The sequence below is a fragment of the Dicentrarchus labrax genome, unplaced genomic scaffold, assembly GCF_905237075.1.
Source record: "Dicentrarchus labrax unplaced genomic scaffold, dlabrax2021, whole genome shotgun sequence".
Taxonomy (NCBI): domain Eukaryota; kingdom Metazoa; phylum Chordata; class Actinopteri; family Moronidae; genus Dicentrarchus; species Dicentrarchus labrax.
In genome coordinates, this window is record NW_026136705.1 from 29133900 (window position 1) to 29159990 (window position 26091).

Sequence of the window (26091 nt, forward strand, 5' to 3'; positions counted from 1 at the left end):
ATGTCTTTAAAAGTTCAAACCTTACCTTGAAGCTCAACATTCTCTCCCTACATAAATACCGGTGACAAAACTACCCTCTTAAATTCTCCAAGTTTTTTGTGCAAGCTGAACTTCCATTAAACAAAGTCCAATTGTTCCAACTGCTCATTAATTTCAGTGGGGAACACATTGTCAGTCTCTAAGCCATGGTAAATTACTTGCTGGCACAAACTCAAACTCATATAGGAAGTGGCTGTGTCAGCTTCTGAAAAAAAAAAAAAAAAAAAATCGCTGGTACTTGCCCCAGCAGCTTCAATCTGTGTGGCATGGCAGGAGTCTCCATTTGACTAATGTGAACAGTGAGCTTTATAAACTAATCAAAACCAACGCAACAAAAGTTTTTCTTTCTGTATTTGGCCGACTGAATCTGTTTGTGTATAGATTCATAAAGTGTTTTCAGGAGGTTTTAATTACAGACACAACTGCCAGGGGTCCATCCAATTGTTCGGCTTTTTGAATGAATACGCAACTGTGTGATAAAATATATTTATCAGCATTCATCAATGTGTTGTGCTGCTCCTGTTTCTGGCGGAAATGGGGCGCAGTTACATATACAGAGGTCAGGGCCAACAGAAGGGTTTTTGGAGCCCAGCCGCTTTGGGAAAGAGCTATGTGTCGAATAAAGCAGGATGTGGAAACAAAAAAGCATCCATACAGCTAAGAATGGCAACACTCAGTCTTTTTGACAGATACATGCCATATTCACTGAAGGGCTGGGTGTCCTTTGAAACCAGTGGTTCAGTCGATATTACAGTGCCAAAATAGAATACTCAATAGAGAAATATAACTATGTTTCTCTTAAAAACTTTTTTTTTAATTTAAGACAAGGAGCAGATGTTGGTATCAGGGTATTAACACAAGCAGTGATTGCAAATATTGACAAAATGTTCATTTAAATTAGAAACTATCAAGAAGACGTATCAGACCGGACAGTAAATGCCAGGTTTTATGACTTGATGTTTTCAATACTAAGCAAATTCCGCTGGGGTTCGGTACCCAGCCCCATTAAAAATATCAACAGCGGAAACATAAAACAGATGGTCCCAAACACAGCAAACTGGAGTCGAGGGTTAGGTACAGCCTATCCCATCATGCACTGGGCAAAGGCGAACGAAACATCCTGGACAGGTCTATCGCAGGTTCTGTTATTCAATCTTCATTTCAATGAATGTACTGTTGCAGCCATTTCTAATAAGTGAGGGGTAAAAGTAGGTGAGTGCTTCAAATCAAGAACTCAATAAGCCTGTTGTCTGCTGATTAATTGTGGTCATTTTGATGTTTAATTAAAACAACCATGCACTCAAAGGCAACATTTCTCAGCCTGTTTCATTACTGCTTACTAATGAATCACTGTCCTTTGACTCAATGTCATTAAATAACTTTTAGATAAAATTTTGACAGAACTCACTAGGACACAGTAAGTGACATGAAGACATGACATGTTAAAAAATCTGCAATAAACACATTTTACAGATATCCATTCTCCTGTATTATATCCTCACACACACACTGATTCATTACAATTGTATGTGCACTCATAGCATCAAACTAACGTTAATGTTAATAACTGTAAATTCAAGTACAATTTGGTTCGGCAAGAAAGAATCATATTTAAAGTTCACTCTACAAAATGTTCATCCACTTCTTGTTGTGCGGATGCCCAGATGGTATCTAGCATTTTAGCTTTTAAGAAGAGTGCTCACAGTTTTAAATTATTAATGTGACAATTGATTAATGGGCAATATGTCACAGTCCTACATGAAATGAAATAGTAGGAGATCAGATCTTGAGAGTTGAGCAGCAGACCTACAGTCACAGTCTACTACCTTTACCATTTTCCCTCCGAAATGACCCACAGTTGTCATTTTTCAAAACGTTACTGTGACAAAATAGAAGGCAGACTGACATGGCCGTCACACTGAGCCCTTTGCTATTTTTGCTCTGAAATGACCCACCCTTGTCATCTTTCAGCACATTAGCGTGACAAAATAGAAAGGAGATTGAAGTGGCACCATCTGTGGATGACAGAGGACGCAATGAATTGATTTTTACTGTCTGATGTGCTCTTTCACACTATGTTCCTTTTTTTTTTAGACTACTATTGACCGACCAGAGAATATTTTACCAAATTAAAAGACAAAAACTGAACAAAATATTCACCTATGGATTGCCGATTCAACCCTTTGAGTCAATTGACTGTAATTATGTGGTAACAATGTTCACGTGTCTGCCACACCGGATATGAACAGTCCTTATTCTTACAGGTGCACACTGGTAGACTTTAATACAGATATACAATACAGAAATCTGGTATGAGTGGTTCAAATGTTTAGGGCTTAAACAGTCAACTGATGAAGATAAATCCTTTTAAAATAACAGAATGAAATACACATTTTGATGGTAGTTTAATAATAAACGTCATTTATCACACATTTGATGTTTCTAGATTCTCAAATAAAAAAATGGTCATGTTTTACATATGTCGGTCAATGAAAACATGATCTATTTTTTCAAAAATGAAAAAAAGAATTGTAAGTGGTGGCCCTCAAACCCTCAAATCATGCTATTTTATGCATAAAAATAAAAAATAAAAATAAACTCACTGAGCAGATTGTTTCAAGGTGAATTGTTGGAATGAGCTGATACTGCGGGGTTTTTTGTACTGACCCCCACAGCTGCATGTAACCAGGGCTGCATCTGTGTTCAAGTGTGTGGAAGAGGAGATGTGGTGTTGCACTATCACAGGTAACTTGTAGGTTGTATATACAGGGAGGGTGATGAAACTGTGACTCATAGGTGCAATTTTACAATAACTACAGGAAAAGAAAAAAAGGAAGCAAGACAACAACATAAATTTACTAAAACATCAAAAAGGCTCCATCCATTCGAGCCCCAAAAAGTTCCTCAAAAAGACTAACACCAGGCAAAGAGATTCATAAATGATTTGGCTTTGCTTGTACTAAATTTCTGACTGTGATTCGCCAACAAAGGTATTGAGTTTGTAGATAAAGACGATGTGGAATGGTAGCACAAGTACAATAGATGTTATGGTGTCTAGAAATTACACACATATAGAAGCTAAACTTTAGATTTAGCTTAGTTATTCACCCACTTATGGCGGACCAGTCGGATTGAGACGTAAGGCCGAATGAGTGGAGTCTGCATTGTAATCCACAAGAGGTCTTCAGACTTTGTCCTCCTTAAGACTTTAAGTATAAACTTGGCACAAGAGCACATTCTTGCCTCACTTAAAGGGCGCTTATGTCTGATACATGGAAAAAAAACGATCTCCTGTGTGAGGTATAATGCTGTTATATGGCTTTCAAGAATCGCTAATAGAGCCATAAGGTACAATTATTGGCCAATCATTCAGGTGTAGGAGGTAATGTAATGTATATGGAGAACAGCACCGTCCTCCGCTGAACGTTGCTCAGCGGGTCAGAGTTGACACGGAGGATGTACAGGGACAGGAGCATGCTAAGTGGCTATGTAGGCGTTGGTAAGTGAGCGAACTGTCTCCGATTTCAGTGTGACAGTCCACAGGCTTGGATCATGAACCGCTGAAGTCACTGTATGTAAACTGACGACGTTCATTCGGCTTGTGGTCAATCATGTTTACAAAATGAACAAACTTTGAGAGGTAACACAACAATGGATACTATTCTGCGTTGTGATTCTACCGCTTCCGTCCACTGACTTGTGTTGCGGAGTGAAAGGGGTCGCTGGTAGTGACGAGCCTCCAGAGAATCATCGCCATCGCCCCTCCGCATTAAGAGGCTTTATAGTGGGTTTCAGCTCATTGTCTAGTTCTCTGTCACTGCTCTCATGCACCTTTAAAGCATCCTTGAATCCAATCCTCGCCCAAGAAAACAGCAGATACTCTGCAGCATGACACAGCCTTATATGTATCTACACTGTATCTGCTAAAGTTGTCACAATACCAGAGTTTTAAACTTGTTACACTAGTGTAAAAAACTATACTTGATACTAGGGCTGAACGATTTATCGTTTTCTGATCGAAATTGCGATTTCAGACAACGCGATCATGTGATCTCCAAAGCTGCGGTTTTTGCAGCGCTCCTGACTGACCCGGGATCTGTTGTGTCAACTATTTTACACATATATGCCGTCTCCCTACCATCCTGCCAAGCTCACCAATCAGAAGCGGCATGCTACTCGTGGACAGGTCACGCTAACCAATCAGTATTAACCTACTCCTTAATTGTAATTAGTCAGAAATGGCTTCAGCTGGACCAGAAGCGGAGTTAGGGAATTTAATCCCCGAGAAAAACAGCACGTCGGTCATTTGGGAGTATTTCGGGTTTGAGGCTGCAGACGTGCACCAGAAACAGGTACTGTTGTTGTGTCGCGCTAAAGTTGCAAACTTAACACAATTAAGGATTTTTTGCACTACTTTAAGTTAAGACAGTCAAAGATGGCTCTTTTAGTTCATTTGTAATAACTGCCGTTGGTCAAGGACTTAAAAGAATGTACACGCATGTTTCTTGTTAATAAATACATTTGGAAGCAATTTTTTACTTTAGTTTTCATCCTTGCATTAGAGTAATAGCATTTAATGTTTTAATGTTACTGTACATTTTGAATATTGCACTGAAGCTTGATTTGAAGGAAATCGTGAATCAAATCGAAATCGCAATATCTGCCAGAAAAATCGCAATTAGATCTTTTCCTAAAATCTTTCAGCCCTACTTGATACCTTTCTGATAACATAGCCACTGAAAGACATAAAATAGTAAAAACTGTTATAATTTAACACAGTGCTGGTACAGATAAATGTCACTGAACTCGTATTGCAACCAGTTGATTTTCCTCTGCATTGTTTCATCTGCTCAGCCGTGGGTTGAAAATCTGACTGTAGATGGGGTTTCTTTGGAGCTTCGGTACATTTGATACTATCAAATTAAGACTCGTAGTGCTGTGGTATCGAAAAAGCATTAAAGTATCAATACTTTTGACAACTTTAATATCTGCTAAGGGTAGTGGCTGGCCCAAAAGGCTTAATAGATAACTTCATCTGAACGAAATGACCCGCTCAGTTGTCCAACCAACATCACTTTTTCTGCAGTTGTTTCATGTTCATGCACTGAAAAGTTGAACAAATATTTTCTAATAAAGGCCTCAGTAATCTTCAAAAATGAAGTGCATGTCAGGATGTCTACCAGCCTCTAACAGGGGAACTGGGGGGAGGGTGCATTCTCTAATTTTTTCCAAAACCAAAAATATGACAGTCATGTCCACTCAGGCGTGCAGAGGAACTGAACTTCTCTCAAGCGCCTTTTTTTTTCATTCTTCACACTACTACGTCTGTCACTTTTAGTAGAGTGTAAAGCCTTGACTGCGTTTGAGGAGAGACTGGATGGATGTTTGTTAATAGCTGTGTAACATATGTTAAGTATTTTCACCTCAGTTTTCTTCAAAATAACTATATTTATAAGGCACGGCACGTAGGTGAAGCTGACAACATTTACCTCCTCCTAAGTAAACAGAATTTCATCACTGATCAATTATTAATGGAAAACAGCCATGCCACCTCAAGTAAACAGTTTCAAAAGGTCAGCGGCCCCTGAAATGCACAGATTCCGAATGCAATTCAACTTTACAAATACTGCTATGTTGCAGGAAACGTGACGATAAGCCAAGATTCTGTTCAGCAATCAGCAATGTAGAGGGAATTAGATGATGCTGGCATGTCAGGTCAACTCTGGAATGCCAGACAACCAATCAATACGCAGACAGTTTGCTAGACTCGCAGCTTCTCATCCTCAAAAAATATTCTTATGCGGATTAACTGCTCCTTCACCCATTTTCATTTTCAGTCGAGAAGGTATTAATCTGACAGCCAAGTGAAGCCCAACAAATACTACACACTTCAAAGCAGCAGGAACTGCTTTGGAAAACCGGCCCGGTTCAAACATTTTCTTTCATTCCTATTTTCAGTCGGAGACACATACCCTTCCCATGGTGTTTCAAACAACTTTCAGTAAAGCCTAAAATAAAGAACTGCTTACTGATGTTCCAACTGAACATTTTAGCTCATTTAGAGTTGGATCCACTATGGGCTGGGGGAGCCGGTACTGTTAAGCATTGTGTACATTTTCAAGACCCACGACACATAAATACAACACTGGCCTCTTTTTTACTGAGGAGACACAATCAATCTGTCATGTTCCCCTTTTTTTATTATTTAATGATTTTTCAGTTGCTATTGCAACTGTAGACACTTTGTCTCAGTCTGCCTCATTTATTTTCAAGTTCAGTTAGTGATGTCCTGCATTTTGCAGAAAGTCTCTCACCTCCTACACAGAGCAAAATGTCTTTTGGCTGCACTGCATTTAGTCTACTGTTAGTGGATGATTTGAAGAAAAGTAGAAACATTACTTATTAAGTGCTGGGATAACGTAAACTTAGAATGGCCACACAAAGTGGTGCTCCCAAAGAACTTGTAATGGATGGAAGGCTGAACAGCAATTTCAGCATAACAGCTTGTCCTGAGGTCAAACAGCAGACAGCCGTGACCTGGTAAAAGAGGCCTGGCTTCCAAGCACTGTCCGTCCATGCAAGTTGTGCGGGCACTTTGCTTTCGCTCTCTTTGTTGGACTAAGTGGTATCTGTACTTCCCGCTGGATGTGATTTCTCCCTGAGTGCTAGTTGTATGCGAGCGCTGGGGGGTGGGTCAACAGGAGAACTCGCTTTTTGTCTCTAACCAAGTAAAACCAAAACCAGATACAAAACAAGTATTCTGCTATCATTTAGAATATAACAAAATTAGAATAACTACATCTATCAATGGTTTTCTCTGGGCCTTTATTAGTAGACCAACAATTAGTCAATTAACTGATTAGGTGCCAACTATTAAAAGATTTGGCAACTATTTTGCTCATTGTTACGAAGAAATGTAAATATTTTCTGGTTTCTTTAGCCCTCTGTGAAAGTTAACTGAATACCTTTCGGTTGTGGACATCACCTTAGGCTTTGGGAGAAAGTGATCAACATTTTCTGTCAATGATAGACAGATTAATTGATAATGAAAACATGCAGCATCTAATTGTAAGATACAGTGAGGAGTCTTTCCGTAGCTGTTGATTACAGAGTATGCTCCATGTCAGTGCATGCCTTTTTCAGGCAAGAGCATGAGAGGACATAAACAGTGAACTTAATTCAAAGTCTGTAAGATCAGAGGCTGATGGAGAGCAGGGGGCGGTTTGTCCTACTTGCTGAAATATTGTTGTTTTGAGGGCCTGAATAATTGTGTTCTGGGAGACAAACAAACCAAATGTACACCTATTTCCAGTAATCATTTGGAGAGACAGATGCCCGAAACATGAATAAACACTCGAGTTATATAATGGCCTTATAATCTAAACTAGGGTCTATGCCAGTGATGGCCCCTGGGCCAGATTAATGGTACTGGGTGGTCCTCCGACCATTTTCTAATCAAAATAAATTGATTCACACAGGCAATTTTTTGGTTTGTTTATACCAGTTAGTATTATGCTCAATAATGTCCTTTGGCTTTTACTTGGGGAGATGCACAGCGACAAAGTGGGGACACTTGATTTCTGCGAAAGGTTCACATACACCTGACCGGACCTGGGCTGCTGCGACTGGACTTGCCTCTAGGCAAAGATGAGTTTTCTAATGCTAGGTTGCTAATATCAGGCACCACATGCTAGCATCAGTGCAGTGCATTAGGACTTTGCTAACCCCCATGCAAAGCAAGTGTATGGACTTTACTTATAGCTTTATGTAAAACTTGATGAAAATGCAACTTCTGTAAAGCATCCATGCATTCTGCACATTATCACTTATAGAAGTCAATGTCCAGTTAAGACTCACAGTATAAGAAATGTTACTTATTCGTAGTTCTCCCCATAGAAATACTAGACTTTAAAAGGCCAAACTGCAGAGAGCCTGGGCTTGCAGCGGAAAGCATAACAAGCATGCATAGCATTCCACCGCAGGTGCTTTGTGAGTCAGGAAAACCCTGAGTTCACATTGAACATCCTCTTTATAGTTTTCATCAATGAGATGTTTGCTGCCAATTCTTACTGTTCTAAATGTTGAATAGACTCACCAGGCAAAAGGCTACATTTCTCATGCCAACTTGCCATTTTTGCTTTAACTCTGTTTTTCAGATTGGTAGGGCAACAGAAACGGACAACTTGATCAGGAGCTAGCCGACTCCGAGGAATATTAAAGCAAAAGGCAAGAGAACCACAACTCATGTAATGTGTTTTAAATTATTTTCTGCTTTGCATGGGAACCTTTTATTACCCACTGTTATACCCGCGGGACACTAGCACAATGGGGAACTTCACAGGCGTGAATATGATATACAATATATATATATATAAATAATATATGATGATAAGTTCTGAATATGATCGTAATGATTCTGGCCAACACTCACGTCAGATGACATGACAATGCAGCAAAAGAAAACCAATATGCTATACTCAGTGTTCGTCCCTGATGAAGAAACATACTGTGTTATCTGGTCTGAGTAATGACTAGTGGAAAACAAAATAACTCAGGAGGGTATTGTTTTTGTGTTATTACAAGTTATTTTTTCACACAAAGGAGAATCAGATTGTGACACTAAATGAAATTAAGTGCTACTTCGCAGCCTTACAATCTACAATTTCTGCACAAGGGAGGGCCCCATTGTTCTCTAGCAGGTAAGTTTTCCTCCGCATCATCCAACTAGGACACAAAGAAAATGAGATGGTGCGTTATTGTGCAGCAGTTGTCTGGCATTAGTGCAGAAAATATCAGTCAAGACAGAGTTACAATAGACGAGACAAAGGACGGGAACTGAGCACAGTGGGGAGAAGTGATCCAGTTCCATGGGAGACAGTGTAACAGCCTGAAGGGTCTCATCAGGAGCAAATTCACTGAAATGTAATACAAGCTGGAGTGTTATGTAAATTGAAAGATGGGAGAACCCAGATCACTCAAGCCTACTGTGCTGTGATGGCTGATGCATACCTGTATTGTGTTCAGAAGGGCATTCATTTCCCCTCCGATGATTACAGCCGAACACCAGCTGTATTGTTTATTTGGTTGAAAGCACAAATGATATGCATTGATTCCTTATTCATTCATTGTTGAACTCGGCATTGTATCTATGAATGCAGGCAAAATGGGCCCAATTACAGCGAGCGATGCCTCCCTGTGACTCCACAGCAGAGCAAGATGATGAAGGCCTCAAACTGGGAGGAAAAGAGCAATCAAAGGCCACTTGTTGTCTTTTGTAAATTCAAAAACCGAATTGGAAAACATTTCTCGCTGTGACTGACAATGGTTCGCTTGGGACTACAGATTAGATTAGTCAACCACATGCATGTATTAGGGCGTCCACATTTCCTCACTTTTCTTCTCCTATGCTTCTCACATGATGATTTGTCAATTTGTCAATGAGTTGATACACACATATATTTATTATCATTGCTTTGAGTCCCTTATCCACTTTAATACGTTAAGTAAGTTGCTGCTTTTCTGTGTATTAAATTGCAAACTGAATTGCACTAGGTGTTAGGACTGTTGGTCAGATTCGCTTGGGTCTCTAATAACTTGTGTTAGGCAACTGTCATCAGAATAGACACTACACATTAGACCAGACCCCCACCAGGGGTCGCCAAAGCTTCACGGGGGTTTGCAAGGCCTTCTTGATTTTAAGGCGTATCAGAAAAGTGAGTATGTATGATTGTTATACACACTCAATATTCACAGGAAATAAACTGCTCAAAATTGGTATAAATCTCTCATTTTACACACACCTACGGCAGTTATTGTGTTCACTGTTTGGGTTCATTTTACAGTGTATCAGTTGATCTGCACTGTTACTGTTATGCAATGAATATATTATGAAATATTCTCAGTGCAATAAGCAATTGATTAATCAAGAAATTATGATGACGAAATTAATTAATGGTGAAAGGATAATGTACATTTCCATCAGTACAACAGCAGATGTCATATCGCACTCGACAAGTTTCTCTTTTTAGCAGAAATACTGCTTTCATTCACTTATTATTTCCAATGTCTTCCACTTAGCCATTTTTATTGCTGTTAAGCTTCCATCAATTAAACTCCCTCAAAAAAGGGAGGGATTATGCCCATTTAGCTAATGGAAGACTTTTAATGTGAAGCATCTAATAGTAGAGCTTTACTGACGGTGCCTAACAGTGAATCAAAAACAGCAAAGGTGGAAATAATTAGTGAAGGAAAACTGTATTTCTGTGTGGGTCTGACATGGCTGAATTGTTGCATTAGTGCTGTGAAAATGTGCATTATACTGAATATATCAAAAAAATGGGTAAACATGAAGATTAGGATGAGGATGAGGAAAATATAACACTGAAGGCCTGTCTGTAATAAATGCGTATTAACCAGAATCTATCTGCTGTTGTAAATGTGTAAATAAAGGCCAGTGTTCGGAATTTGTGGCAAGGCAAGTGTTGACAACATGTACACAACAATTTAATCAAGCGTGTATCCTGCCAGCGGCACAATAACTTAATTCATTTTGCACACCTTACAGCAATTTGTACACTGTATGTGTGCACACGTTAAAAGGACATCCTTTTTTCACTCTTATATTACCAGTGTTTTTGATATTTGATATTTGGACTATTCTTTTGACAAGCTATGTGGTAAAATTTCTGACTACATTCATTTCCACCTTTCTTTTATGACTTCAAGCATTATAATGGAGCAGCAGCCATAATCATATTTATATTAAAATGTCCTTTCTTCATCAAAAGGTTACTTTCAATCCAAAATTCCATGTAAACTTACATAGTTCTTTTTGTTCTGTAGTCAATTGTTTTTCTTTTATTATGTAACTTTGCTTTTGGTTGTTGGTTTTTTTGGCTTGTGGTCATATCCATGCGTGTGTGTGTTGTCCCAGTTGTCGGTGTTTGGTCAGGATTGCTTCCATGTGTCAGAGGCTCGGGGCAGATCCACCTGCCTGAGGCCGCTCTCTGATGTTGTCGGGGCTCCTCTTTTTGCTTCACAAAAAAGGCCACCGTTTCTGTGTTTTTAGTCTTTTCATGTTTTTCCTCAGAGAATAAAAAAAACTCTCATTGTTTCTTTTAAGGTGGGCCTTAGATTGTAGAATGTGTGTTTCCAGTTGACAGCCAGCTGATGGAATCGGTTCAAAAGTTGACTGGCCGAAGGTTGCCGCTGTTTGCCAATTTGAATGCTTTATGAGATTATATTAAAGATTTGAAAAGTGAGCCCAGGAAGCACTTTAGTGTGGTTTTGACATTGTCAGACAGCGAGAAACTGAATTGGAACCCAGCGGGTAGAGCGGCCCCTGTTTCTGCATAATGACTGACACCATTCAACAGCCTGCTCTACAGAGCGACTGAAGCACAGAGGAAGAGGAAAAATATGTTGATTACCTAGATAACAAAGAATCATGGGGGTCACGAAAAGCCCTTTTAGACAGCATGACAGTGATCCTGAACATACAGCCAAAGCAACAGAGCAATAGTGGAATGTCCTTGACTGGCCAAGTTAAGACCTGCCCTCAACCCTGACCTCAGTCCAACTAGTAATGTGTGTCAGTTGCTGAAGACCAGACTAAAGGCATTACAGGCCAGGAGCAGTCCGACCTGAGTCTGTACAACTGCTCAGTCGACACAGCGTAAGCTGTCTTGGCTTTGCTGTTTTGCCCAATCGCATGCTTTTCTTTTTTTAACACGTGTGATGTGGCGCGGCACAGCCAATCACTGCGCGTCTCTGACAGTGACAGTTGAGCCGTGGCGGTGCTGCAACACAGGAGAGAAAAGCAGCAAGAGATGACTAAGAGACATTTTGTTCAAAGAAAGAAAAGTCAATCCCGCTCAAAGATGACAGCTGCACTGACTTTATTTAGGAAAGGTTCAAAATATTACCAGGCTCATTTCTCTCTGAATGAGAGGAGTGACGGGAGGAAGAGAGAAGTGTCAGAGGGAGGAAGAGCTAAAGTCCTGTGTGCATTCAGCACAACTGACACTACAACCTGAGACTGTTCTCACTCGTCTGAACTCATCTGTCATTTTATCACAACACAATCACAGGAGGGGCTTTTCTGTAGAGCGGACCCTGGTCACCGACGTATCACTGTGGGATAGTATTAATACATTTACTGACTGATCAGCTAGATCAGTAAAAACTCAGACTTAAATGCTCATGGGGTTTCCACCTGTGAGCCCTGTGCAGCCAGCTCCACACAGTATGACACTGTGCAACAGTGTTGTATTCATGCAAGCCCTCTGAAAAGCCAAATCTAGCTTTAGAAATGACTTAATTTGAGCACAAATGACAAAAACTCAATGAAAGTGTGATTTAGTTTTAGAAATGCAACAATTGGTAGAGTCAATCAAGTTTTCAACTATTAAAGTAATCAGCAACTATTGTGATAATCGCTTCACTTTTTTAAGAAAACATTTGGACAGTAAAATGAGTATCTTTGGGCGGTGGATAAAACAAACCTCTTTTAGCTTTGGGAAACAGCAATCAACATTTTTCTGGCATTTTAAGGACAAAACAACTAATCGATGAATCGAGAAAACGACCAGGTGAATCGATGTTGACAATAATCGTTAGTTGCAGCCCTATTCATTACTGAGCTTCCGTAAGGTTAGGAGACTGATTTAAAAAAAAAAAAAGCTCAATAATGAAATGGTGGAGGCTGAGATTGTAACCACTTTACAACACAGACTTTTTGCTAGAAATCTGTAGTGTTCAAGCCTAAGCTGAGAAAACCCTGATGACATGTTTAGGAATATTTTCTCAGACTTGACAGAGCTCCTCCAGAGCCACAGCAGACACTGCACAGCGTCTTTCACAGCCTGAGCTGGAGCACTAACCATAACGAGAGGAAAAAAAAGGTGTGTAAAATCGCTGGAGCATCCCTTTAAATTCTAATTGGCTGTGGAGTGATTTTTTTGCATGTAAAAGTAAAACTGGACAGGATATAAAGGGAAAAAGTACCATGTACATGACATGTTTACTTTAATCCTTGAATAAATGCGCCACAGCCCCGAAATGCCTTAGCTCCTTAAGACTCTCATTCTCTGTCATTCTTACTCTTAATGTGATTTACTGATTCCCTGAGCTAGTCTGTTTTTACCACACACACTCGCTAGAGGCCTCAGTCGGACAACACTCCTACAAGTGATGTTTGTAAAATATTTGCATTCACCTCAGTCGCCTTTTGTGGATCAACATTATGTAAATATGATCATAAATATTCAAACATCAGCTGAATTTGACTCATTTCACTTGTATAGCCAGATTGTCGAAGTGTAGAGCACAATAAGATTCGATACCCAGGGCCAGTAGGCTGCTTTCAGAATGGCAGATTGCAGCCCACACCCACCCCCTCAACACCGCCTCCCCAATCCCTCCAGAGATTTGGAATCGGAGGGTGCTTACTTGACATCCCGTCAGTCGGCGGCACACTAACAAGTAGGCCATAAACCTTTTTTCTCTCTTTGATTACACTAAGTGCACAGAGGCCAGCTGCGACCCAGCCCAGTCATCTGTTGGCTTGCCACCAGAGTCACTGTAGACCGGGGGGTGGCAGGAGGAGGAGGAGGAGGAGGGGGAGAAGGAGGGGTCACTTGAGGTCCCCTCCCTTCAGGAATAAAGCCATTGTTCTTCATTACAGCCAGAGAGGCTGCTGGGGGGTACAGAGGGAGAACAAGTCCATTTCCACACCTGTTTTCCATCACCGGGACTCCTACCGGCTTGACTCAGAGCCAAACCACTCTGTACGAGGACTGATACAGGTTTTTCTTTGTAACTCAAGCTGCCCGTGGGCAATGTTTTGCGCCAGTTCACAATGATAAGAAAAAAGGGCAATTTTCAGATCAGGCCTGAAAAGGAAATAAACTATTCAGTTAATTATTTTTGTTTGGGCAGAAAAGTCTGTAACACAGCATTTAGATCATTACGGAACACTAAAACTCCAGTGAAACCCTGCAGCCATACCAGCACCAATACAGCTGGTTCTACCCATACAGCACTCACAAAGGAGCTTACCTGTTTATCTTAGATTGTCAGAAAACTTTTTTGCAACATGGATATATATGATGAGAAAAATGCAGCGTGTCTCATTTAATGCTGAGTATATCTTGAAACTTTGTTACGGAAACCTTTCGATGCCTTGCACTGTGATCAGGATGTATGTGATTCAAGATTATGAATGTTCATAGTTGAAGTAGGAGGTAGGATTGCTTTGTGTGCAGCATTCACAAGGCACAGCAGCTAATGCTACAGTACAGACATCCCTGGAGTGGCTACAGGACAATGGCACTAAAGTAATAGCACTTATAATTCAAATAAAGTAATGGGTAATACTGTACATGTAATTGTTTCATTACACTTAATACTACCAAGAGCCGTTCTCTAGTACTCTATTTAGAATTACTCTTAGAATGTCTGCCAGACCAGGTCTGAAAGCCCTGGATCCTGAGCCAGTGTGAGGGTTTGCTACTTGACTCTGTTCTAGGGCTGCACAATTGATCCAAATATTACCGAAATTGCATTGTGGCCATATATTCGAATTGCAGAAGCTGAAATTTTGTGATGTCTGTTTGGCACAGACCCCCAAACTTTCACGTCATCGTGTTTTTAGTGATTGTTCTAGTGAAAATTAAATTGTGAAGAAAGTGATGCTTAAATAATCATTCCCACAATCATCGTAAAAATCTGTCAAAAAATGTGAACATTATAGATTTACTGATTTATTGTTTTGAATCATTTATTAAGAAAGTCCAAATTCTGTGATTTCAGCTTCTAAAATGTGGACATTTTCTGGTTTCTTTTATCCTCTACGACAGTGAACTCAGTGTCTTTGGGTCGTGGACAAAACAAGACATTTGAGGACGTCACCTTTGTCTTAGGGAAACAGCGATCAATATTTCTGACCATTTTATGTATCAAACAGCCAATCGATTAATCGAGAAAATAATGGACAGATTAATGAATAATGAAAATAATTGCTAGTTGCAAACCTACTTTGGAATGTTTAGTCCAACAAAACAGGCAATGAGACAATGTCTCTTTGGACTCTCAGAGGACTTCACAATGTTTTAGATGAATTTTGTCATCATTACGTTCAGCCCTAATTAGAATCACTTCAGCTTCAGGGCTTCAGACAGAAAATATGACTGAAATATTAATCAACTATACAGGTATGACATTATACAAGCCACATCACACGATAACAATACTGTTGGATTTAGATTTCATCTTTTCTATGGTGTTTCTATATGTTTTGCCCAAAAATGTGCCTGTACGTGGACTATTGCACAACACTTATCACTGCATCACTTCTCCTTAAGGTCAGTTAGTAAAGCAGTCGTTGGCTGGACCCCAGGTCTCAGCTTCTGCCTCTGAGTGAGCACCACGCCGGTCTGTTGATCACAACTGATACACGAGACTAACCAGCTCAATCACTGGTAAACAGAACGGATGTTAGTGGAGTTAAATATCACACTTTGCCTTCTCATTTCTCGCCTTTAAGACCCCGTGAAGTCATTTCCTGAAAGAACGCGCTGAGCACGGCGCCTAACATCGTTTTCATAAGAGGAGCGATGAATCTCTGCTGAAGAGCACAACAGGCTCGCAGGTGGCGAGGGACAAGCAGGCGGCGTGGAGATCGAATCTTAAACGAGCTGTCATACAAAGGGGCGGATGTAAACCATCACATCTGAGATCTATTGTGTATTTAAGGTAAATAAATACAAACTGCAGCCGGAACTTGCTGACATAAATGTCATTTCATCTCAAAAGACTTTTCTTTGATGAATTTCTGTCACGTGATATCCCTGATGTTGGTACAGGGTGAGGGTTATTTTAGTAACCATCAGTGATGTAACAGTAATGCTTTCAGTAACGCATTCATTCAGGCTTTGTACTAAAAACAGGCATAAGCTCTTTGCTCTACTGTATGCTGTATCTCACTCCACATGGGTGGGACAGCAATGCTTGAAGAAAACAGGTGGATTAACTCCACACACGTTATACCACTACAAAGTAATAAGTTCCAAAGGGATCTGCTCCTGTCCATTGTCTAAAGAGAGCGCGATTATTTGCACTCTGAAAGCAATAAAACTGCACAATGTCCATCAAAAGGAAATAAGCTCAAACCGTCGCCACACAGACAACAGATCTTATCCACGACAACCTCATGAAACATGGATAAGAAACATAATCAGGATTCAAGATCAAACAAACAGGAACAATGTAACCTGAGAAAAGAATAAGGTAATGATTGGTTCATCTCGCCGCTTACATGCCTACGTCTATAAACGTGTCACAATGAAGTCATGTTGGTGTACACTTTTCCTGCATTGACACAAACAGTTCCCGCTCCCGCCTGCATCATCACACCATTACATAACTTCAGAAAAATGAAAGCAGAGATGCCTCTCACTATAACTGACGGATTGCCTAACCTGAGTTTTCAAGTCTCAGCAAGCTTGTGGTCAGAGCGTGCTGCGTTAGTACTGTTAGTAACATCTGGAAGGGCTGTGCCCCTGGTGTTGTGAGTGTATAACCTGCAATGCAATTGGACTTATCTGTACACAAAACTGTGAGAGAATTACATAAATATGACTTAGTGACATTTTAACAACATACCACCCTGCGTGACACTTTTAATCACTATACGGCCGCACCTGCATCTGTTGTTTCTGTCGGTATTGGATTCCTTCTAATTATTCTTCCATCTTTTTGAACAAAATACTTTTTTAACACAAAAGTGCCATCACTACTTGAAAATTAAATAAAACGTGATTAAAATGTACCAATATGGAATTCATTAAAATAAAAGTGAAATTAAGCTCAGAATCTAACCACAAAATGTCAATGCCACAACCAATTCAAAGTCTAATTATTTGTAGAAGAGAAACTCAAAAGGCAATTACACTATTATATGATTGCGGGTAGACTTAATTAAGATACAAAAATATGTAACTGTTATAACATCTCTGTGTGTGCTTATGTTGGTGATTTTGTACCGATGTGTTTTACAGTGTATGCTCCCTCTAATTACCACACTAAAATGTGGTTTCAGATGTCTTTATTGGCTGAAAACAGAGAGTTAGAGCCCTTCCTGGTTAGTCAGTTGACTTCCATATCCTCAGCCGTGTTTCCAGAGGATGAGCATTATCTCTGGAGGTCCAACTGTATCCACTCCTCTGAGTGCTCTGAAACAAGAGCGATGGCAGTCGGACGCAGCGAACTGTGAATGCTTTCTCATAAATCCATTTCATTTGGAGCGCTTGTGTGATTTGATGACCATGTGAGGTTAGCCCGCGTGCCAAAATGGAACTTATAGTTGGGGTGAAATTAATTAATGCAGCCTTCTCTTAGCCTGGCTGCAGTGCCATTCTCACCATCACAACTTCCATCTATTTGTATTGGAGTGGGGGGGCTGCAATGCTTAGCAAGATGTGAGCATACAGTATGCGCTGGAGGTAAATAATTAATATGCTTTGTGCAAGCGTGCCCTGAGCTTTGTTTGAAATCAGTGGAGCCATTTCCATGAAGGTAGAGCAGCACTGCCCAAAGCCCAGCTGAGCCTGCTTCAGCTGGGCTTTACAGGACTGTTTTTAACGTGAAAAAACCTGATCAGCGTGCGTCCATTTTTAATGGGTAAAAACGATGTGATGGATTAAGACTGGAGGATAATCCACAATGGGACAAACGTCGACATCTGCCGCCCTGTCATTCTCACCAGGAAAGGCTCGAACTCAGCATAAAAAAAGGTTTAAATTCTTATGAAGAGCCGCTTTGCGCCGAATAACTTTATGTTTGCGAGCATTCGTGACAGAACTGCCTGTAACCGGAGGCTGAAAGCGGCAAAGCAACTCTACTGACATCCACAACAAAGCCACAGTTTAACCAGTCAGGCTTTATTAATGTGTAACCTATATGCGGGGTTTCCACTTTGGAACAGCATGCGTTTACTGTGTGGGGGGCATCGTAATGCGCAAAGACAGCCGAAATAACCCTGACCGAGTGTGGGGATTGGTGGAGGTTTAGGGTTTTGGTGAAGGTGAGGTAAGGAATTATAAAAAATAAAATTTTTTAAAAAAAAATAAAAAAAAAAATTTTAAAAAAGAATAAAAAAAAAAAAAAAGCTGATGCTGTCATTCCTGTGGAAAGCTCCCACCATGCTGTCTTGTTAGAGACTGGTCCATGAGACACTAATCAAGCTTTTTTTATTAAAAAACCTTCTTAAAATATTTAAACCTTTTTTTTTTTTAGGAAAATTAATAAAGTATGGATGGGATGTTGGTTTCTTTGTAATTCTTATTTGGAAAGTTATTAGGATGAATAGAAACTGTGTGTTAAGTATCTGACAACCTAGGATTGGTCTTTGGTCCCGGCCCGTAACCAATAAAAGGGAATTAAAAAAATTAACAAACCCCAACCTTAGAACCAAAATGAGTCCATGAGACACTAATCAACAGGTACATTCATGTTTAGCACTTAAACTTTACTCCTAGAATATTTCTAACTCACCGTTTGTTGCTTTTTATGCCCTTTAAGCAGGTAAATAAGCTGTTTTTTTAAATGCATCTAGAAACATAATGGTAATAGGATATTCAGGACAGATTTTAATGTTCATAGGGATGTTACTTTTGATTAAATATCACTCTATTCTGGGACATTCACGACGTCCCCATAGCACATCTTACATCAGTGTATGAATAGAAGCTGTGTGTTAAGTATCTGACAACCTAGAGACTTGGTCTAGCATTGGTCCCCATAAGGAACCACGACATGGTGTGTGATATGTCCCCACTAAGCTTGTTTATTCAATTTGTGTGAAAACAGGCAGAGGTTGATGGAGGAGGAGGGGAATATTGAATTTGATGATTTTGTCGTTGAAGTTTCGTGCCTGTTGGCTTGAATTTAACTTTAGAAATTTGTCATTAAGAACATGCATTAGTGTAACTAAATATTATGCAGTGATAACATCAGACTTAAACTTGTTTTTCATATTTTGAAATGTTTGCAGATGACCATGAATGCAGCTGATGCTGATAACTTTAAACTTTGAGCGGACACTAATCAACAGGTACATTCATGTTTAGCACTTAAACTTTACTCCTAGAATATTTCTAACCACTGTTTGTTGCTTTTATCCCCTTTCTAAGCAGTTTTTTTAAATGCATCTAGAAACATAATATTAATGCAGGCTGATGCTTTCATTCCTGTGTTAAGTATCTGACAACCTAGAGATTGGTCTAGCATTGGTCCCCATAAGGAACCATGACTGTCCCCACTAAGCTTGTTTATTCAATATGTGTGAAAACAGGCAGAGGTTGGGGGGGTATTGTTATTTTATAAAATGACTAAATATTTGATGATAACATCAGACTTAAACTTGTTTTCATATTTTGAAATGTTTGCAGATGACCATGAATGCAGCTGATGCTGTCTTCCTGGAAAGCTCCACCATGCTGTCTTGTTAGAGACGCAGATGACTGAAACTTTGAGTCCATGAGACACTAATCAACAGGGAACTTCTATTTTGGCACTTAAACTTTACTCCTAGAATATTTCTAACTCACCGTTTGTTGCTTTTTATGCCCTTTAAGCAGGTAAATAAGCTGTTTTTTAAATGCATCTAGAAACATAATGGTAATAGGATATTCAGGACAGATTTTAATGTTCATAGGGATGTTACTTTTGATTAAATATCACTCTATTCTGGGACATTCACGACGTCCCCATAGCACATCTTACATCAGTGTATGAATAGAAACTGTGTTTTAAGTATCTGACAACCTAGAGACTTGGTCTACAATGGGACAAACGTCGACATCTGCCGCCCTGTCATTCTCACCAGGAAAGGCTCGTAACTCAGCATAAAAAAAGGTTTAAATTCTTATGAAGAGCCGCTTTGCGCCGAATAACTTTATGTTTGCGAGCATTCGTGACAGAACTGCCTGTAACCGGAGGCTGAAAGCGGCAAAGCAACTCTACTGACATCCACAACAAAGCCACAGTTTAACCAGTCAGGCTTTATTAATGTGTAACCTATATGATATTAATAATTAATGTTTAAAGAATTATAAATACAATTTAAATGGGGGTTTCCACTTTGGAACAAGCATGCGTTTACTGTGGGGGGGGCATCGTAATGCGCAAAGACAGCCGAAATAACCCCGAACCGAGAGTGTGTGTGTGTGTGTGTGTGTGTCTCCCAGTAGTTAATGACTAAACACGGCGCAGAAAAGCTGTAACACGCTTACTTCACGCTGACAACATGTAACACAACACTTTATCCCATCTTAAATAAGCGTGTGTGCCTGTTGTTCCGCAGCCCGCCAACTCACCGACACCGCTCACAACATCACCAATCCGCCTCAAAGCCCCCAAAGCGTGAAAAAGCATGTCGCAGTTTTCACCCTCACCAGCTTTATATGTGGGCTATCCGCTGTTCTTTAAGGCATCTGACTCAGATCACTACGCCCGGACAAACCTTTGATGTTTCCATGCATGATGCTACCAACAAAACCGAGTCCCGGTATTGCGAAAACACAGCCCCGGAACGCAATTGGAAAACTAGGCATATTAATGTTCTCTTGTTTACCAGCAAGGGTACACGTGTATTACGGTGTGATTTAGGGCATATTGTGGAGCAGTCTGAGATGCTTTTCATATCGGCACACATCCAAAACACCGAGTGGCACTTGTTTCATTGAAATGTCAACTTTTATAAAGGGTTCGCCCGTCGGTTTAACAGTCTCCCCACCTAAATCCAGCCGGGTGGCCGACTGTGAACGAATTCTCAAAAACTGAGATTAAATGGAAAATAACTGCTGATTCATGAGCTATCTTTGCGCCGAATGTATCAAAAAAGGCACAATATTGCTGATACATCTCGAGTTGGGCTGTAAAGCACACGAATCTCTGACGCGGCGACGTTTTAATTAAATGCAGAGAGTTTTTGAATAGAGTTTGCTGTAGCGGATCCTCAAACTGCACGTTGTTTGAGGGGCTGCTGCATATTCCACTTGAACGCACCGCTGTTCTCTGTGATTTACAGCAGTCCAGGCTCCGCTCGGAGCAACATGCCACAAAAGTAACCAAGCTAGCGGACTGACCGAGCAAACACCCCTTTAAGCAGGTCAAATGTATCTCACTATGGCTCCCAAACGACAGAAGAGCACACTATTTGTTTATTTCACTACAGAATTGACTACATGTAAGAGTTGGCAGCTGTGTATGTAGCGGCAACGCGATTTCTAACGGTGAGCTGACCAAAGTGATGTATTCTTTAAGGCAGCGTATCTGTAACGCCTGTTTGTGGGCTCTACATGGCAGACACTCATAAATCCGCTCTTTCTTTTCTGGATTTCAACTTTACGGACAGTTTCGGGTTTTTCTTACTCAACCACATCACACACATCCAAACGCTCTGCCGCGCACGGTGAAATAAAAGAAACTGCCCCGCTGATATAAATGTAACACTCCTCCATCTACATCCACGGGGGGAAATCTGACAGGGAAGTGTGTACTCCATTTAGGCATCAAAGGAAAAAGTCCTACCTTTGTGTAGAGCCGCTTGAACCATGAATAAAAAGAGAATAGTCGCGAGAGAGCCGCTGCCAGTGTTCGCCATGTTGGACACCTGCTTCAGTATGGCAGAGAGAGGCAGCTTCACCTATAGCTACAACGGGACTCACTTAATGAGATGCGAGAGAGGGAGGGCACTATTTACCATATTCATTTCATTCTGTTTTCATAAATCGTGTTACTTGTAATGAACGTGTCTTAGATTCTACAACTCTTGCAATGTTCTTAGGTGGGAAAGAAAAGAAATACAGTTCTTAGTGCTTCTCAGTGCTTTTTAAGGCTGTTTTGTACTGCAGGAGTGGTTAGTATGGGAGGTGTGTGTGTGTGTGTGTGTGGGTCCTTGCATGCTCAGACATTTTTTGACTGAATAGATTTTCAGAAAAATATATTTCTGGCATTTCAAAAACTGCAGTGATTCATTTGCCCACCGGTAGCAGGCAATATTTCAGATAAACAGGGCCAGTCATAGTATTTTTGAGGCCCCAAGGCCGTTTCCCCCCATTTTTCACCTGCACTCCTTTGATTTAGGAGAGAATCTGTGCAGTCAGAACAGGGACCTCAAATTTTGGCATTGAAAACCAAACCTGAACTGAAAAAGGAAACATTGAAACGCTTGAATTGGAAAAAAGTGTATTGGCACTTAAAAAAGTTCCACTGAAAATGAAAACACAGCCATTCAAAATATTTAGATTTTATTTTAATGTTTTTTGTATTCTGATGTGTAACGATCTTCAGATTTGTTCTATATGTCTGTCTTTTTTCACTGTTTTCTTATGCTGTAAGTTTCTTTCGCTGTCATTGGTTATTAGTTTAAACTTCCTGTCGCTGTTTTGGCGTGGAAAGGAGGGGTTTGAGGGGGTGGGGGGAGGACGGTGTGAATTACATATAATCTGCATAGAGAAACCTTCAAATCCTCTGGAAACGAGGTCCCAGGAAGAGCTTTGAAGCAAATTTGACATAGTGGCCAAACCGCAGAATTACAGCAGCTCAGAAATACTTTTTCCCATTAGCTTACATTGTGGAAGAAGTGGCTGTAAAACAGTGGATATTTTTATTTTTTTTAAACCATTTTACCCGCATTCAAGTTGGCGGAGGGCTAAATCAGCCGGCAGAAGCGAAGAGGTGACAGAAAGTTAAAACTTTAAACCCGAAATGAAATGAACTAATTTTCTACACTGATTATTGTTCAGTGATTTTAATAATGTTTTTAGCCTTATGCAGTGTGAAGAGCACAATGCCAGTGTTTTATTTTTCAGTGGAACAGTTCAGTGCCAATATTTGTTTCAGTGCCAATACAACTTTTTCCAATACCAGTGTTTCAATGCCAATGTTTCCTTTTTCAGTTGTTTTCGATGCCAGATTTTTATTTTTGATGCCAAAACTTAAAGTCACTGTTCTGGCTCCGTAAGAATCAAGCGGTGGGCTGGTTTGATGGAGCAGGAAAAAAAAGGGACTGGTGGGTCCTTCGAGGCAGCCGACCTGGAGAGCTGGACAGCCTGGTGGGAGCGGGTCTGGTGTTGGTCTCATTCACTCTTTGAAGGAAAATCAATACTGGCATCACTTCTTCCTTTGTTGCCCACAGCTGTACTCACCTACAAAACAGTGCATTGTAATGACTAGTTTGTCCCAGTGCTGCCTTTTTAAAATATGTTTATCCAAAATATTCTCGTTGGTAAAACACAAGGCAGAACCTCCAAAAAGTTACAAGTTCTCAAAAGGACCCTTCCTTTCCCACAGTGGAAAAATGCATTTGTTGTTTTTATTCCTTGCAAAACTTTGTCCCCAAGCAGTAACTATGACTTTGACATCCTCTCACTTATGATGAGAAAAATAAAATTGGGTTCAAATTCTGGGTACACACAGTTTTTCCAAGCTGATATCGTGAGACCAGAAGTGCGCAGATTGCTTCAAGATGAAGTACTTCAGGATGTCTGTAGGTCATTTTCCAGTTGCTAAAATGACTACAGCTGCTCATCAAAAAGTAGAAGACGATTAAAGTACGGTGCAGAGACATTTTTCATAGGTTATTGAAAGGCTGAAATTACAATTTGCAGTTTTGTTATGGTTATTAAGATTCCGTATTATTTAATTTAATACACTATAAGCTTTTGCTTTAGCTTAGATACACACATCAGGCTGGCCAAGATCCAGCAGCTTGCAGAAAATCAACACATATACCTAGAACCTAATTCAATGTGTCACATAAAGTTTTTCTTATAAATACATAGTTGGAGCTCTTGAGCCTTGGTTGTGAAAAATGCAGAAAGTCAGTGCTGTTCCAAAAGCACTAATGGCTAGAAGCAATTTTCCGATGTGGAATGTCAACATAACGAAACATGAAGTCACTGGTTTTTCTTTTAATGTTCAGTATTTTTAGACTCAGAATACATGCTGCATTGATGCAGTGGTCTTCAAGTCATCAATGTAAAAGGCTGAGACAGAACAACAATGGACAAAGACAGAAAGAGAAGGAAAAGACAAAAACTAACCAGGTAAAATAATAAGCTACTTTATATGGAGTGCCTTCAAAATTAATGCATATTAACTAAAGAATACCTTAGGCAGAATTTGGACATTGAACTTTCTTAAACTGACATTTAATTTGATATAAATCACAAACAGATGTTATATGTAATTACATATCTTTTGTCTTTTCAAAAATAGGTGAAAGCTGGAAGTAAAGAGCTGCAGGGATCGAGTGGTAAATAAAGACTTTCAGTTCAAGGCTCAGCTCCCTCTTCACCACAGCAGTGTGTTACAGCGTCCACATTAGTGCTCACACAGCATCAATCCACCTGTCGATCTTATGTTCTATCTTATTCTCTCTCATTAGCAAGACCTCAAGAGTGTGCTATCCTGATATTTGGAGCACACCCTCTGGTCCCCCCTATGGTCTGCCTCTCATCAACCTTTGCCCTGATACCAGGTATACAACTTATGAACCACCTTTTGCTGGACTATGGTGTTGGGGACAATGCATGACAAGCACAGAAGTCCGATAACAAAACACCACTCAGGATCAGATCAGCCAGGCCGCTCCTCCCAAACCCGCCAGTAAGCCATGCCAGTGTAACCTTCACCAGATGGCTTGTAATACAGAACTATCTGGGAACTTGTCGTTGGAAAGTGTTTGGAAAAGGGCAGGCACTTTCAGAAAATACTTGGCAGGTGATTTAATGAACCATCTGTCCATCAAAGTCTATCACAAGCGAACTTATATTCAAAGTCTTACCAAAACCAGTTGGAAGATAAGGGGAAAGATCTTTTACATTGAGGAAAGCCTTCAGTGCCGTTCTTTGTTCGTCTTTGAATCCATTTCTGATATGGCTGATGCTTACTAACCTCTTCAGCAGCCACTTCAACACAGTCATTTCTCCCACACGTCATCACACACACCCAGCATTAAACTACACATGGAGCTCATTGCATAGCTGCTTGTAGCTCCTCACAGGATGCTGATTGGATTGCGCATGGTTAATGCCGGTGAGCCAGCATGCACAATGCAAGGACCTTGGACATGGCAAAAGTAAAAGGTATGCAGCCATAGTTAAAGTTATTACTGTGTTCTCTGCTATGACATCAAAATGTCTGCTGTGAAAACGGAACACGAAGACAGAACAGATCAAAAATGTCACATACTGTTTAGTTACATTTTAAACACTTATAATTTTATATTTTACACATCATAATAATCAAATCATCTCAGTATGTCAGAAAGCTGTTACTACACTGATCTGTGCCAAAACCTGCACAGCAAAATATCCACTGAGTTGAGATCTGATTATGCATATTTTGGAATCTTAGAATTGCCAAAAATATAATAGTAATAATTTGATATTACTTAAATTATGAAAATAATTAAAGTGTGAATCAATCTTGGGCCAGCCATGCTGACTAATCGGATTTTAAGGTAAAGGGATAGGATTCATTTCATTGCTGTATACTATAGTTCAGACCTAACCATATGTAAGATATCACAGAAATCTGACTGTGCTGACAGGAATTTGTTAGGCTTAATAATGCTTTATTATGTTATTCTAACAAATGTGTACTTAGTTGGATACATAGCATACTGTGTCTAGTAACAGTTTCAAAATATATTTAAGCTAATGACCAGTAGATACTATAATTAATTGTGCTATGTATGTATATAATTAATTGTACCTCCTCGTACAGTGTAAATGTGAGCTGCAGTGTGTTTATATAATAATACATTATTTTACATTCTGTTTATGTTTGTGTTTCCCATTTCATGTATGGTATTACTTTTGTTGCAAAGGGATATTTCTCCTGAAGGTAATTAAAGGTTTGTATTGCCTTATTTTTAGCCATGTTAACAGTGTGGCGCCAACAATCAGGTGTTCAGTCAGTTGCTCCAACACTCAGAGGAAAACACCTCTGCTGTTGACAAACATTACCACATACATTGCACAG

At 40.0% G+C, this 26091-nt stretch overlaps 1 protein-coding gene across 5 annotated transcripts in view; it reads right to left on the reverse strand.

Annotated features, from left to right (window-relative positions):
- Positions 1 to 21776, reverse strand: part of cadm1a (cell adhesion molecule 1a) — a 382815-nt gene extending 361039 nt beyond the window's left edge. For 4 of the 5 annotated variants that reach the window (XM_051402035.1, XM_051402034.1, XM_051402033.1 and 1 more), the window contains exon 1: positions 21631 to 21764. In XM_051402035.1, coding sequence (XP_051257995.1) covers positions 21631 to 21703 — 73 coding nt within the window. In that variant the 5' untranslated portion in view covers positions 21704 to 21764. Of the gene's footprint in view, positions 1 to 21630 lie in introns of all 5 variants that reach the window. The other variant, XM_051402032.1, reaches the window with a different exon arrangement.
- Positions 21777 to 26091: the final 4315 nt, after the last annotated feature.